This window comes from Pogoniulus pusillus, chromosome 10 (assembly GCF_015220805.1).
Source record: "Pogoniulus pusillus isolate bPogPus1 chromosome 10, bPogPus1.pri, whole genome shotgun sequence".
Classification (NCBI taxonomy): domain Eukaryota; kingdom Metazoa; phylum Chordata; class Aves; order Piciformes; family Lybiidae; genus Pogoniulus; species Pogoniulus pusillus.
The window spans coordinates 4,680,962-4,696,198 of NC_087273.1; the positions used below are offsets into that span (position 1 = coordinate 4,680,962).

Here is a 15,237-nt window from a genome sequence, read left to right on the forward strand (position 1 = left end):
ACAGAACTCTGTTAGCTCGGGGCCGGCAGTGCCGGCAGTGCCTCCCGCAGCCACCCAGCTGGCAGCTCAGCACCAGCCTGCCCTACCTTCAAGAGGTCACCCAGGACCCTGCAATACTTCACTGCAGTCTCCCTTTTGTGCTGGAACATGGCCATGTGCAGGAGGGCCTGGCAGCGCATGCTGTGGGCACAAACACAGCCAAGCGTCAGCGCCCAGGCTCAGCCTGGGGGGCAGGGGCAGGCAGGCAGCAGCTCTGCTGAAGAGCCAAGAAGGTTTGAGGAGCTCAGGAAACATGTGGACATGGCACCTAGGGACATGGTTTAATGGCCATGGTGGTCTCAGGTTGCTGGTTGGACTTGATGATCTTAGAAGCCTTATCCAGCTGAAACAGTTCTGTAATAAAGGTCAGCTCTGCTCTGCTCCTGCTCAGCTGAGACAAAGGCTCTGGGGAAGCTCTCAAGGGAAAGAAATAACCCCAAGGGGCAGGGCCAGCTCTGGTCTTTCACATTCAGAGGTGCCCCAGGCCGAGTGAGCTCCCCTCTAGAAGAGCCTCAGCTGTGTTCAGTGCCAGGGCTCAGACTTGGGCAGCCACAGCTCATCCTTTCCCCTCAGCTGAGAGCCCTTCTGTGCTTGCCAGCTGCCAGCAGATCCCACTGCACAGCCTGTGCCCTCCTCCACCTGTGCCCCTGCTCCTCTGCCAGCTCACTGGAGGAGTGTGCCAGTGGCTGCTGGCTTTGCCAGTGTGGGCTTTGTGCCCTGCAGAGCTCTGCTTCCCACTGCACTCCTTCCTCCCCCAGGCAGTGCTGGCTCCTTCCCTCTGGCTGACTCAATGCACAGCCCCAGGGTTACCTACCACAGCACCAGGAAGATCTCTTCATAGGAAGATGCTGAGGAGCCTGTGAAGGCTCTCACTGTAGTGATGAATCTGAGGAGAGAAAGCAAGCAGGAGCTGCTCAGCAGCCTCACTATGAACAAACAACAACCTGAACTCTACTCCCTGGTGGGAATCCAGAGCTGCCACAGCTGCAAACAAACACAGTGGCTGCCCCTTGCCCTCTGCCCATGCTGCCAGCCCCCAGGCTTGGGAGGCCACTCACTGGATCAGCTCTATGGTGTCCCTGAAGATGCTGGAAGCTGATTTTGGTGCTGGTGCATCCAACTCCAAGGCCATCCCGTACTCAATAAAGGTCAGGGCTGCATCCAGGTACTGAATTGCCTTGCCAGTCTTGTCTGTCTGGTGGGGAGAGAATGATCATTGTTAGGGCAAGAGGAAAACTGCTTCTGGCCCCTGGGCTTGAGCAGCTTTGTCCTCCCTGCTTAGGCAGCACTGCAAGACAGAGGCACAAGCCAGGCCTGGGGCTGATGCCTAAAGGCTTCTCAGCAGCAGCCCTGATGTGCCCCAGCCCCCAGCTTTGTGCTCTCTGGCTGTGTGCATGGCAGCAGAGAGCTGTTCTGGGGGGAGAAGCCCTTTGAGCTCCTCCAGTCCAACCCTTCCCTGACTCTGCCAAGGCAGAGCTGCAGCTGTGCAGGCAACGTCAGCCAGCGAGGCTGCTGCCCAGGCACAGCTGGAGCAGTGCCATGGCAAGAGCTTTGCAGCACAGGGCACAGGCTCACCATGGCATCAGCTTTGTGCTTCAACCTCTTGGCCTCTTCTCTGTAGTACTCCACTGGATGCTGCCTGAATTAGGGACAGAGAGGAGAAATCAGGGCAGGGTCATGGGCTCCTGATCAATGTTATCTTCACATCTGGAGGGTGCTATGAGTTCAAACATCTTGGATCCCAGAATAGGTTGGGTTAGAAGTGACTTAGAAGCTCATCCAGTTCCAACCCCCTGCCATGGGCAGAGACACCTCCCTCTAGCCCAACTTGCTCAAGGCCCCATCCAGCCTGGTCTTCAATGCTTCCAGGCTTGGAGCCTCCACATCTTTCTTTGGGCAACGTGTTCCAGGGCCTGACCACTCTCCTGAGGAAGAATTGCTTCCTTGTGTCTAATGTAAATCTGTCTTCCTCCAGTTTGAAGCCATCATTCCTTGTCCTGTCACTGCATGTCTTCTTGCAAAGTCCCTTTCCAGCCCTCCTGCTCTAAGGTCTCCCTGCAGTCTTCTCTCCAGGCTGAACAGCCTCAGCTCTGACAGCAGAAGTGCTCCAGCCCTTGCATCACTGTTGTGGCCTGCTCTATCAGGACCATGTTCTTGCTGTGTTGGTGCTCCAGAGCTGGCCCCAGCACTGCAGACGAGGTCTCAGCAGAGCAGAGGGGTAGAATCCCCTCCCTCTAGCTGCTACCCACACTGCTGGGGATGCAGCCCAGGACAGAGAGTGATTGGCATTGGAATGGGCTGCCCGGGGAGGTGGTGGAGTCACTGTCCCTGCAGGTGTTGAAGCCAAGGCTGGATGGGGCACTTAGTGCCATGATCTGGTTGATTGGCCAGGGCTGGGTGCTAGGTTGGCCTGGCTGAGCTTGGAGGTCTCTTCCAACATGCCTGATTCTATGATCCTGCTTTGGTGAGGCTGTTACAGCCTCATCAAACACCTTTGTAGCCCTGCTGGTGACTAAATGAATGCTGCCTGCAGGCAGCTGAGTGCTCAGGTCCAGTGAGCTCACTGCTTCACCCATCTCACATCTCAACACAAAAGCCCAGCAGGGCTGAAGCACCATGCAGCCACCTTTGCTCCTTAACTCCCACAGAGAGAGCAGGCACATCAGCAGGCAAGTCACAGAGCCACAGGTTGCTCTGGGTTGGAAGGAATCCTCAAAGGTCATCTTGGCCAACCTGCAGCAGCCCATAGGGACACCTCCAACTCGAGCAGGCTGTCCAGGGCCACATCCACTCTGATCCTGAATGTCTCCAGGGATGAGGCCTCAACCACAGCCCTGGGCAGCCTTTGCCAGTCTCTCTCCACCCTCACTGCACAGAACATCCTCCTGATGTCCAACCTAACTCTGCCCTGCTCCAGTTCCAAACCATTGCCCTCATCCTATGCCCAGAGGCCCTTCTGAACAGTCCCTCCCCAGCCTGCCTGGAGGTTCCTTTTGTCCTCACAGGAACAGCTTCCTGCCCATCACCTTGTGACAGGGGACTGTGCCACTGGTCACAAACCAGACAAGCAAACCCCACCAGCTGTGGGCAGGCACCAGAGACATCTCCTCTCAGAGTTCAAGTTCCTGTGTTTTAGAGTAGCTTCCCTCAAACCAAGAGCTGCTGCAACGAGACTTTTGCTTTGTGGTGGCTGGGGAAAGGCCTGGACAATACAGAGCAGGTGTCAGACATCTCTGCCTCTCTCCTCCCTCCCAGCAAAGTGCTCCTTAAGAAGCAGAAGCCAGGGTGGCTGCAAGGCCAGCCTGGCCTGGCAGGAAGTGCAGATGAGGAGTGTGAAACAAAAACTTACTTTTCAGCCTTGAGTTGAGCTCTCCTGGGCTTGGAGGTACCATTTGGCAAAGAAGGCACTGGGAAAGGCTTGGAGACATCCCCTGCAGATTCCTGGAAAGCCACAGGGCAGAGATATAGCAGGTCAGAGGCAGAGGTCAGAGGCAGAGGTCAGAGGCAGAGGTCAGAGGCAGAGGTCAGAGGCAGAGGTCAGAGGCAGAGGTCAGAGGCAGAGGTCAGAGGCAGAGGTCAGAGGCAGAGGTCAGAGGCAGAGGTCAGAGGCAGAGGTCAGAGGCAGAGGTCAGAGGCAGAGGTCAGAGGCAGAGGTCAGAGGCAGAGGTCAGAGGCAGAGGTCAGAGGCAGAGGTCAGAGGCAGAGGTCAGAGGCAGAGGTCAGAGGCAGAGGTCAGAGGCAGAGGTCAGAGGCAGAGGTCAGAGGCAGAGGTCAGAGGCAGAGGTCAGAGGCAGAGGTCAGAGGCAGAGGTCAGAGGCAGAGGTCAGAGGCAGAGGTCAGAGGCAGAGGTCAGAGGCAGAGGTCAGAGGCAGAGGTCAGAGGCAATTCCCAATCCTGCCTTTCCACAATTGCAAGAGGAAATGTTTCTATGTCCCAGGCAGACTGTTCCCTGAGCTCTTCCCTTCCCCTTGCCTCCTTCCCCTGCACCCCCTCCAATAATGCAAACCCTGGGCTTGTTTCCTGACTGCCAGGAAGGCTCCAACCATTCCAGCTTTTCCCAAGCCTGGAGGCATTCAGCAGCCTGTCTCCTTGGCAGTGGCTCAGAGAGCAGTGAGGCAGGACAGGGCTGATCTGCCCAGGCAGCAGGCTGCTGGCTCCCCGTTGCTAACACCACCCCCAGCGAAGCCTCAGCCCGCACAGGCTGCCCTACCACACGCACAGGACTCTGTCCTGCATCACACACCCCAGTGAGGAGCCCAAAATGACAAAGATCCAGGAATCTGCAAGGGTCAGGAAGGCTTCTGTAAGCAAGCCATGGAGCCTGACACCCAGGCTGCTTGTGGCCTGTTTTGGAGCCATCCCCTCTGCCCTCCTGCAAACACCCCGAGCTGTGCTCCAGCAGCTGCCCCCCTCCAGACCCAGCTGCTACCACGAAGAGATTCTCTTGCCTCTGGTTGGCACAGGGTCACCTCCTCCCACTGCCCTTCACAGGGGAGAGGAGAGCAGGTTATGAAAAGGCAGCAGAGAAGTTACAAGGCAGGCTTTGGGGCACAGCTGGTCAGCCAAGGGGCAAAAATGCTCCCAGGAGCTTTCTCTGGTGGCTTCCTTCCTCTTTTGTACCCTCTGAGCAGGTTCCTACAGAAGCCCACAGCAGGCAGAACAGGTACCTACTTTGATGCCCTTGGACAGCTCAGGGTGATTTCTCTCCACCTTCCTGTGCTTGGAGATCAAAGGATCCTTGTGGCTGCTCTTGCTCCTGGCAGTGTTCTCTGTGTCTGGCAGTTCACTGCTCTCACTTGCAGGTCTCTTTGGGGCCACCTTGCTTGGCCTGGGTGCAGGAGACTTGGGTGGCAGTGCTGGGGGTAGCAGGAGGTCTTGCTTCTGGGTTTCACATGAAGCTTTTGATGTTCTGGAGATGGAAAAGGGCATTCAGCAGCTGGGATGAGCATGGTGCACATCTAATAGGGCAGGTGTTTCACAGGCTTAGTGACATCATGTGCCAGCTCTGCTGGCACTGCCCTGGAAGCCTGTCATGGAACCCACCAAGAGCTAAAGCAACCTTCAAGGACTTCTCTGAACAGTCCCTCCCCATCTGTTGGCAGCTGTAGTACCACTTGAGTTGAGGTCTGATACCACAGTTGTCAACAGCACCAAGCAAGGAGCTTTCCCATCAGGTATAAACCTCAGGACTTGTCCTTGGAGCAAAGACTTGCAACCAGAGTACGAGGAGGTTGCAAGCAAGCAGCTCTCCAGCACAGCTTCCTTCACTGGACTCAAATCCCTGGGACAAACCTCCCAGCATGCAAGCAAGCTGCAGGCCTGTCCCTCCCTCCCCATCTGTTCTGCTGGGGGTGGGGAGACACAGTCCTCTCTCTCCTCTTCCACAACCCACTTGTCTCATGGCACAGGCCCTGCTCACTGCACTCTGCTCCCCAGCTTTGCTGCAGCTGATGCCTCAGAGAGGACTGCCCAGCAGCAAGCCCTGACCTGATGCAGAGCAAAGGAGTTCCCCCAAAATGCATCCTGATCCTTCCCACTCTGAAGGCCACAAGAGGGCTACAAGGGGTGACAAGAAGGAATGGTCTCCAGAAGACAAGCTCTGCCATGGTAGCCACAGCTCAAAGACTCCTGCACCGAACAACGTCAGCCCCAATGCCTCAGCTGGGCCTGACCCAAGCACATCAATGCTCTGTGCACAGCAGCAGCTGGCTCCTGCTGTCAGGACAACAAACCCCAGCCCTACAGACCAGCCCAGGCCACTAACTCCCATCTGAGCCACAGACAAGAGCTGAAGGCAGGAACAGATGACTGACCCCCAGCCTCCCCTCTCTGCCCAGCTGAAGAGCTGCTCCAGGGAGCAGTGGCTCCAGCCAAGGCCAGGCCAAAGTGCTGGCAGTGCCCTGGCCTGCAAATGAGGAGCTCCAAAGCTTCAGCAGATCTGCCAGCAGCACTGCTGCCAACCCTGCAAGCGCTGAAAGCCAGGCTGGAGGGGGGCCTCCAGCAAGCTGCCAAGCAGGAGCTGTCCCTGCCCACGGCAGAGGCTGGACACTGGATGATCTTTAGGTCCCTTCCACCACAACCCATTCTGTGCTCCTGTGTGCTAGGAAGTGCTGAAACAGCTGAGGGAGCAGACAGGGCCAGCACCAACTCCTGCCTTCTGCTTTCAGCAGAGGCAAACAGTAGCAATCCCCAGGGGAACGTTTGTGGCTATCCAGGCCCTCAGTGCCAGCTCCTTTCTGCCCTCCCAGCTCTGGCTACTCACTTCAGCTTGCTGGAATCTTTCTTAGATGAAGGCAGCAATGGTTTGGCTTTCTTTTCTGGTTGATGTTTCTTCCCTTCAACCTCCTCCATCTTCCTCTGTCAGGAAGAGAAGAGAAGAGAAAATAACCCCTCAGGGTCTGAAAGCTGCTGTCTAGTGCAGAGCAGCACAGCTAAGGTGGATCAGTTCTGGTTAAAGAGAGGGACAAGAGACCAGAGTGAGCCCAGGGGAAGCTCAGAGCACAGAGGGTGCAGGTCTGAATCTCCTTTGGCTGGGACAAGTGAATTCTGCTGTGGTGCTGAGGATGGAACTGCCAAAGCTCTGCCTGCCAAAAAGGATCCAAATGGAGGCACTTCCCTGCTGAAAATCAGCTTCTGCCCTGTTCTGAGTGGGCTCTGGCATGCTGCTGGCTGGGGATCCTGCAGAAATGGAGTCAGATTGCTCCTGGCAGAGGCAGCAACTGCAAACCACTGTGTTCTGTGGCACCCCTGACCCTAGGGCAGCACAAAACTGCACCCCCATCAGAGTGAGAGCACTCAGCTGGCCCAGACGTGCAAAGGCAGATCTGACTCAGGTGAAACTGGCACCAGCCAGCTCCAGTCCCTGCCAGAAGGACAGGGCTCAGGAAGGCAGAGTGGTCAGCACTCCTCATTGGAATGGCTCTGCATGGATCTCCCAGCTCCAGGTGTGCACAGCTCCAGCTCCCCAGGGAAAGGCTGCAGAAGACTTTGCTGCAGCCAGGAGGATGTGCAGGGAACTGGCACAGAACCTGCACTGCTCAGGCAGCGCCTGCCACAGTGTGCCTGCTGCTGCCCAAAGCGTGCCAGGGCTTCCTGGGGTCTAGAAAGCAGGATGCCAGGACAGCAGAACCCCCTTTGAAGGCCAGAGCCGTTGTCAGACAGCTGCCAGGGCTTTGCAGCTGTCAGCAGGGGCTCGGTGAGCAACAGGAACCATCTGTGGACAGCTTGGACACACATCCCCTTGCCAAGTTTGGGGACCCCTTGATGGCAGGAGCATGCTGGGCACTCTGCCAGCCTAGGAAGCAGCAGTGAGCTCTGCACAGGGGCTCTCCAACACCTCCTTGCTCCTTGGACAAGCCCAGCTCCACCTCTCACCTTCCTCTTCGGAAGAGGCTTGTCAGGAGGGTCTGTGCCTTTCCTCCCCAAGTCCTGCTGCCTTGCACCAGGCTGTTCCTTGGCCTCTGCTCTCCTCTGGTGGTTGCCTTTCTCAGAGGACTGAGGGACTCTTGCCAGGAGAGGGAGATGTATTTTCACAACGAGGGACTGAGGGTCGGAGGAGTCCCTCATTGGTGAGCCCACCTTATTCTCCTGGCCAGGCAAAGGGAGCTTCTCTTTGTGACAATCCTCTCTGGCCACGACAGGAGACCTGTGGCTGCTAGTCCTGGTGGGGGTTGTGCCCTGGCCTTGAGGAAGGGGACTGAGAGTGAGATGCTCCTGGGCACTGCCAAAGGAAACGTCTCTCACGGGCTTAGGGTCCACGCAGGGTTTGGCAGCAGCCTGGTGGGAGCTTTTGTGCTTTCTCTTCTCAGGGGGCTGTGGCAGTGCTGGCTTTGGGTCTTTCCTGTCTCTGCATTTGGCCTTGGCTTTCGTTTTCACCTTTGGCTTGTCTCTGCAAGGCTGGTCTCTGTCCTCAAAAGGACCAGGGTCACTCTCCACCTTCAGGCCTCCCTTGGGCTCCTCATGCAGCGGGGCCTTGCTGGGCCTTTTGATACCCACAGTGTGCCTGGGCGAGGGCTCCTGGGCGCGCCCGGGCGACTCCTGGCAGCTGCGCTTGGCGGGCAGGGCAGCGTCCCGAGGGGTCCTGGCTGCTCGGCTGCAGCCCTTGTGCTGAGGCTCCCTGGGCTCAGGGGGCTGCTGGCAGGAATTGCTGCCCACAGCCTGCTCCTGCTCCTTGTCCTCCTCACGTCCATGCCCAGGAGTGGCGTCGCTGAGGCTCTCTGTGGGCACTGCTGGTGGGTTCACCTTGGTCAGCCAGTTGTCCAGCTGCCACTTGTTACAAGTTGGTGGGTCGGGCTGCAGACAGAAAGAGAAGGGGAAGATGCAAAGCCAGATGCTTTCATGAGTTATTCCCAGCCTGGCACAGCTCAGCAGAGCCCACTACAAGTCCTCCTGGCAAGTGAGAGGCCACGAGGCTGTGGGGACATCAGCAGCTCCTTCAGACACAGGCCTGGGTCTCTGCGCTGCGCCCCAGGTGCTACAGAGCACTCCTGGAGGACCTGCCTGAAAGCCTGAGGCAGGAGCACTTCTGCAGCAGAGCTTTACAAGTGCAGGGTCTCAGCTGTGAAACTTCAAGGCAGCAAATTCCACTTGTCTGCAGGCCTCAGACTTGCCAGTGCAGCACTCGTCCAGCCAAACCCAACAGAGCAAGCCCCAGCACATTCCAGCCCTGCCTGCAGGTCCAAAGGCTCCAGGAGGAGCTGAGTCTGTCAGGCAACACAGGAGCTGCAAGGAGGCAGCAGCTCCTCTGAGTGGGACAGGGATCTGGTCTCACCCCAGAGCAGCCCAAAGCCTCAGCAGGCAGAAAAGCTGCAGGGGCAGAGTTGAGCTCCAAAGAGACCTGAGGAGATGGGAGAGGCCTCATGTGCACCACGCTCATGTCTCCTCAGGGAAGCCCCAGGCTCCTCCAGGAGGGTGGCACCATGATGCCAGGGCAGGGTTAAACTGGACATGAGGAAGAATTTTTTCCCAGCAAGAGTGGTCAGGCACTGGCACAGGCTGCCCAGGGAGGTGGTGGAGTCCTCAACCTTGGATGTGTTAAAGGTGGCTTAGATGTGGTGCTCAGGGATACAGCTAAAAGGTGAACTTTGCAGAGCAGGGTCAATGGTTGGACTTGGTGATCCTGAGGGTCTCTTCCAACCCCTGGAGGGGGAAACACTGCAAGGTCAGGCTGCAAAAGCTTCACTCTGCCCTTACTAAGGGTTACTGAACCACCAAACTACAGCAGGGAAGCAAAGGGTCTGGTGATATCTGTCCAGTGAGGGTGGTGAGACACTGGCACAGGTTGTCCAGGGAGGTGTTCAAGGCCAGGCTGGATGAGCAACCTGTTCTAGTGGGAGGTGTCCCTGCCTATGGCACGGAGAGATAGGGACTGGATGAGCTTTGAGATCCCTTCCAACCTAAACCATTCTATGACGCATTAAAGGTATCAAGAGGACCCCTGAAGGATGAGGGCAGCCCTGGGGCAGCAGAGAGGCTGAGGGCAGAGCTGTGCCCAGCAGGCTCTGCAGCTGCTTTGCATCACCTCAGCTGCTGGCACTCTGGGGGGGTCGGTGGCTTCGCTGTCGCTGCTCTCCGTCTCTGAGTCCGAAGAGCTGTCCGAGTCGCTGGTGCTCCCCAGCTCCAGGCTGCTGGAATGTGCTGATGCCACACTCTTGGGCTGGGACTGTAGGGCACTGCAAGGCCACCAGGAGATAAAATTAGAAAGCAGCAGGGCTGAAGGCTACTCACTTCTTCTGTCGACATGGCACAGGCCTCAGAAAGAAAACTGCAAGCTCCTTTGGGCATGGAGAGGAGAGAGGAGGAGGTCAAAGGAATGTGTTGCCTCCTCCAAAGACAAAGCACCTCTGGCCCAAAACCCCTTCAGCTGCAGCCCAGGCAGCCAAACACTGCAAGCAGGAGCTCACTGCTGCCCTGGGGAGCTGCACTGAGCCCACACCAATGGTTCAAAAGCAGCCCTGAAGCAAGAGGGGATTTTCTTCACTGCCCCAAGCCTCACAAGGAAAGTTCCCACTAAAGGAAGAACAGAAAAGAGGCAGCTCCAGGTGGAAGCTCTTTTTGATTCTCCCTCTCTGCACTTTGCACTTCATCTGTGTTACTCCATTTGCCTGCCCATGGTGGTAGGCCTGGAACCAGGTGACCTTTAAGGTCCCCCTTGGAACCAGGTGACCTTTAAGGTCCCCCTTGGAACCAGGTGACCTTTAAGGTCCCCCTTGGAACCAGGTGACCTTTAAGCTCTCCCTTGGAACCAGGTGACCTTTAAGCTCCCCCTTGGAACCAGGTGATCTTTTAGGTCCCTTTCAGCTCTACCCATTCTAGGATTCCTGTAGCTGAAGGAGAGCTGGGAAGGAGCTACAGGAAAGCTGAGGAAGAACTTTTCATGAGGTCTGGAGATAGGAGAAAGGGGAATGGTTTGGAGCTGAGGGAGAGCAGAGTTAGACTGGACATGGACCTAATGGAACAGGTCCAGAGGAGGCCACAAAGAGGATCCAAGGGCTGGAGCAGCTCTGCTCTGAGGACAGGCTGAGGGAGCTGGGGGTGTGCAGCCTGGAGAAGAGAAGGCTCCAGGGGGACCTTAGAACTGACCCTCAAATGGATCCTCCAGGAAGGCTGCAGAGGAACTTCCCATGAGGGTGTCTAGAGACAGGCCAAGGGGGAATGGTTTGGAGCTGAGGGAGAGCAGGGTTAGACTGGAGCTGAGCAAGAAGCTCCTCAGTGTGAGGCTGGTGAGACTCTGGACCAGGCTGTGGCTGTCTCCTGCTTGGAGGTGTTCAAGGCCAGACTGGCTGAGGCCTTGGGCAGCCAAGTCTAGTTAAGAGGTGTCCCTGCCTGTGAGAGGGGGTTGGAACTGGATAACCTTTAGGGTCCCTTCCAAGCCAAGCCACCCTGTGACTCCTCTGGTCAGCTGTCTTAAGAGCAGGAGCTGGAACAGCCTCAGGGAGTCACCCTAACCCTTTTTGGCTCCTGCTGGGCTGCTCTGGGCCTCCTTCTGCACTAGAGCTGGACTCACAGCTCACCCATCACTACTACAGCTGAAAATTCCTCTAGCTGCAGGTGACCTTCATAGATAGAGGTGGTGGAGAAGAGGAGAAAAGGAGGGAAGAGTTGGGAAAATCCATTCTGAGTGACAGGGAAAATCCAGCAGGCCTGCCCCAGCCACATCTAACTGCAGCCTCCCCAGACAACTGAAGCCAATTGTCACCAGCAGCTTCAGGCAGCTAAAAACCAAGGGCTGCCTCTGCAAGAGAAAGCAGGAGCCCTTCCTCACCCAGCCCCACACAAGGAGGAGATGACTTCTCCTCCTCCTTTGGTCTAGTTTGGGAACAAACCTGTAGCCTGGAGGAGCGAGCACAGAAGGTGGCTTCTCAGCAACCTGTGTTGGGCACAAAAACAAAGAGGAGAGGGGGAGCAAAGGTTAGCTGGAGGATCTCAGCACGACCTGCCAAGGTGTGGTGGTTAAAGGGAGGTCTGTGTGCCTAGAGTAGAAAACATCTACAACTGACTTGGTCGTCACCACTCTCTTCACTATCACTGAGGTGCAGGTCCTCCTGGAGCATTCTGAAAGACAACCAGAAGAAGAACATCAGCCAGGGCAGGCACTGGCAAGGCCTTGCTCTGAGCTGGCCAACCCCAACCAACCTCCCACAGCCCACTGAGCCACTGCCCACGCTCAGGCTGCTGCCCCTGTCCTTACCTGTCTGGAGAAGGAGAACCCAACCCACAGACAGCAAAGGTGAAGTCCCATGATGGAAGTGCTCCTCAACCAGGGCTAGCCCAGCACAGTGGGGCAGGGCAGGAGAAGGCTGGTCCTTGGGCAGCAAGGCTCTGGCTCCCTCTCAGCCTGCTCTGGATCCCCAAAGAACAAATCCTCTGCCCCTGGAGCTCTAAGGTCTCATTGCTCAGCTCTCAGGACTGCCCCAGGGCTGTTCTTTATGCTGCTGCAGACTCCTGCCACACATCCAGCAGCAGTGCCAAGCTCAGGCTCTTACTTTTCTGCACCAGGAGCTTCCTGCTCCTGCCCCTCTCAGTGGTGACAGTGACAAAGAGCAGCCCTGAGTGTCTGAGCAGATCCCAGGTGGGGAGCAGGGACCCTGGTTTAGTGTTGCAGGAGTGGAGAGCCCAAAGGCAACACAGGCTCACAGAACTGTCAGGGTTGGAAGGGACCTCAAGAATTATCCAGTTCCAACTCCCCTGCCACAGCAGGGACACCTCACACTGGATCAGGCTGCCCAGAGCCACATCCAGCCTGGCCTTAAAAACTTCCAGAGATGAGGCTTCCACCACCTCCCTGGGCAAGCTGTGCCAGGGTCTCAGCACCCTCATGCTGAAGAACTTCCTCCTAACATGCAATCTGAATCTCTCCTCTTCTAGCTTGAATCCATCCCTGCCAAGTCCTGTCACTACCTGACACTTTAAAAACTCCCTCCCCAACTCTCTTGTAGCCCACTTCAGACACTGGAATGCCACAAGGAGGTCTCCCCAGAGCCTTCTCTTCTCCAGGCTGAACAACTCCAGCTCTCTCAGCCTGTCCTCAGAGGCCTCTGCCTGCAGGTGGTGACTGCTGCTCGCAGTGTCAGGGTCTCGCCCAGCTCCTCAAACGCCTGCCAGGGAAGGATCTGTGAGCATGGACTCATCCCAAACTCTTCTCCCCCTCATTGGCAACCATGCAGGCACCCCAGCAGCAGCTGGCAAACAGACAGGCAGAACTCTTGCTGTTCAAAAGCAGAGTGATTCAAACCTGGAAAGCAGCTGGAGACAGAGTCCTCACCCCACAGAGTTACACAGCTGCTGCTCCAAAAATGGGATCAGAAGCTTGGGACATGGCCTCCAATGCATCAGGTCTCAACTCTGATGTTCCACTTCACTGGGGACTCTCAGTGTGGCATTTCATGCTCAAATGAGCAAAATAAGCCTCCAACCCCTTGGGACAACACATTGTAGAGCAAGAAAACAAAGCTGAAAGCTCCTGAGTGAACCAGATCTCACCTTGGAGAAGCTGGGGAAGAGCCCACGTGCCTGATGCTGGTTAGGAACAGGAGCACTGCACAAACCTTCCTCCTCTTCCAAGCACTCATGCCAAGTTATAGAATCAGGCAGGGTTGGAAGGGACCACAAGGAGCAGCCAGTTCCAACCCCGCTGCCATGGCCAGGGACACCCTACCCTAGAGCAGGCTGCACACAGCCTCAGCCAGCCTGGCCTCAAACACCTCCAGCCATGGGGCCTCAACCACCTCCCTGGGCAACCCATTCCAGCCTCTCACCACTCTCCTGCTCAACAACTTCCTCCTCACCTCCAGGCTGAATCTACACATCTCCAACTGTGCTCCATTCCCCCCACTCCTGTCACTCCCTGATGGCCTATAAAGTCCCTCCCCAGCTTTTTTGTAGCCCCCTTCAGATCCTGGAAGGCCACAAGAAGGTCACCTGGGAGCCTCCTCTGCTCCATCCTGCACAGCCCCAACTCTTTCAGTCTGTGCTCACAGCAGAGCTGCTGCAGCCTCTCAGCATCCTCCTGGCCCTGCTCTGGACACTCTCCAGCATTTCCACAGCCCTCTTGTCCCAGGGGCTCCAGAACTGGATGCAGTACTCCAGGTGGGGTCTCAGCAGAGCACAGCAGAGGGGCAGAATCCCCTCCCTGGCCCTGCTGGCCACACTTCTGCTGCTGCAGCCCAGGCTCTGCTTGGCTTTCTGGGCTGCAAGTGCACACTGCTGGCTCCTGTGGAGCTTCTCCTCCAGCAGCACCCCCAAGTCCCTCTCCTCAGGGCTGCTCTCCAGCCACTCCCTGCCCAGCCTGGAGCTGTGCTTGGCATTGCCCCAACCCTGCTATGAACAAAGCCCAAGAGATGCCTGGCTCTGTGGGTCACCTCTAATGCCCCTGCCTGAGGGTTGGCTTTGATGACTGTGTGACAACAGAGGAGTAAAACCTCTGGATAACAAAAGGGTTTCCTTCCTGAGCCACCATCCCCACTGGCTTCAGAAAGGATCCTGCACTGCCACTGAAGCAGCTGAGGTGCTTGGAGATCCTTCCACTGACCATGGCCACTGCTGGACTGGCCACGGGCTCACAAGGAACAACAACTCCTTTAACCAGTGAGGAACCTGCTCTTGTCCTCAGCTCCCAAAGCTCTCTCAAGCCAAGCCCTGCCTGCACAGGTGACTCCTGCTGCAAAGGTGCTGACCCCAGAGTGCCCAGCTACCTGTCTCTGATGCACAAGAGGTTCTCTGATGACACTGGCACAGACCCACATGTCTGCTGCCTTCAGGCATTTTGGCTTTGCCATTCCCCAGGGCCTCCTCTGCTCCCTCTCTCAGCCTCCACTGCCTCACTTCCTAACACAGCACCTGGGTGGATGAGCTCTTGCCTCTCCTTTGAGAGGAAGCACTGAGGGGAAGCATTGGGAGACCACCTGGGAACACCAAGCCCCTGGAACTCCTAGAGGAGGCAAAGGGCACACATGCTGCAGCAGTCCTCCACGTGTCAGCCCCACAGGGGCTGGAGCCAAGGCTCAGTCAGTCCCTGAGACCCCAAAAAAAGGAGCTGCACTACCAAGGCAGCCACTCTGTAGAGCTCTGGGGAGCTTGGCCAGATGCTTCCTGGCACCTCAATCAATCCTTTGTGGTGGTTTTTCCAGCCAGTTAGGTCCTGCCAAGGTGGTAGAGAACACACCTCCAGAAGTGGCTTTGGTTTGCTTTTAGGATTGTGGACTGCAAGATGTCTGTCCCTTAGATGAGAAGGCCACAAGAATCCTCCCTGCTCTTTCCACTCTCGTGTCCCTGTGTGCCCCCAAGAGCACAGCCTCTGCCACCTCAGCTGCTGGGACTGGAAGGCCTAGAAGAGCACTGCAGCTCCTCAGCTTCACTGTGGGGTCAGAGCACAGCACTCAGCCTTCAAACGAGTCACACTGCTGGGAGGGCAGACACAGTTACTCCCAAACAAGGGTTCAACAAATAGTTCAGTTGCTGGTTGAAAGGAGATAAATCTGCTAGGGCAATGCCAATGCTTCAATCAGCTCAGGGGCTGAGAGCTGCCAGGTTTCCATTCCCAGGGCCTGGTCCCTTCTAGCTTCTCTCCACACCAGCAGTCTCCTTCCAGAGTTCCTATCAGAGTTCCCAGCACAGCAGCAGAACTCAGATGATTCTCTTGCCAAGCAGCCCCACAGAAAGCACAGGCTGGGCCCTCTCTGGCAGCTGAGTCAAGTGTGC

General features: G+C 56.8%; 1 protein-coding gene across 4 annotated transcripts in view; it reads right to left on the reverse strand.

The window, feature by feature from the left end:
• Window positions 1-15,237, reverse strand: part of AFF1 (ALF transcription elongation factor 1) — an 87,690-nt gene that overhangs the window by 5,453 nt on the left and 67,000 nt on the right. For 3 of the 4 annotated variants that reach the window (XM_064149571.1, XM_064149570.1, XM_064149572.1), the window contains 11 exons: window positions 11,538-11,592; window positions 11,364-11,407; window positions 9,560-9,710; window positions 7,414-8,331; window positions 6,302-6,396; window positions 4,711-4,948; window positions 3,389-3,480; window positions 1,615-1,678; window positions 1,098-1,234; window positions 854-925; window positions 87-180 (listed from right to left, as the gene is read on the reverse strand). In XM_064149571.1, coding sequence (XP_064005641.1) covers window positions 87-180; window positions 854-925; window positions 1,098-1,234; window positions 1,615-1,678; window positions 3,389-3,480; window positions 4,711-4,948; window positions 6,302-6,396; window positions 7,414-8,331; window positions 9,560-9,710; window positions 11,364-11,407; window positions 11,538-11,592 — 1,960 coding nt within the window. Of the gene's footprint in view, window positions 1-86; window positions 181-853; window positions 926-1,097; window positions 1,235-1,614; window positions 1,679-3,388; window positions 3,481-4,710; window positions 4,949-6,301; window positions 6,397-7,413; window positions 8,332-9,559; window positions 9,711-11,363; window positions 11,408-11,537; window positions 11,593-15,237 lie in introns of those variants that run through there. The other variant, XM_064149573.1, reaches the window with a different exon arrangement.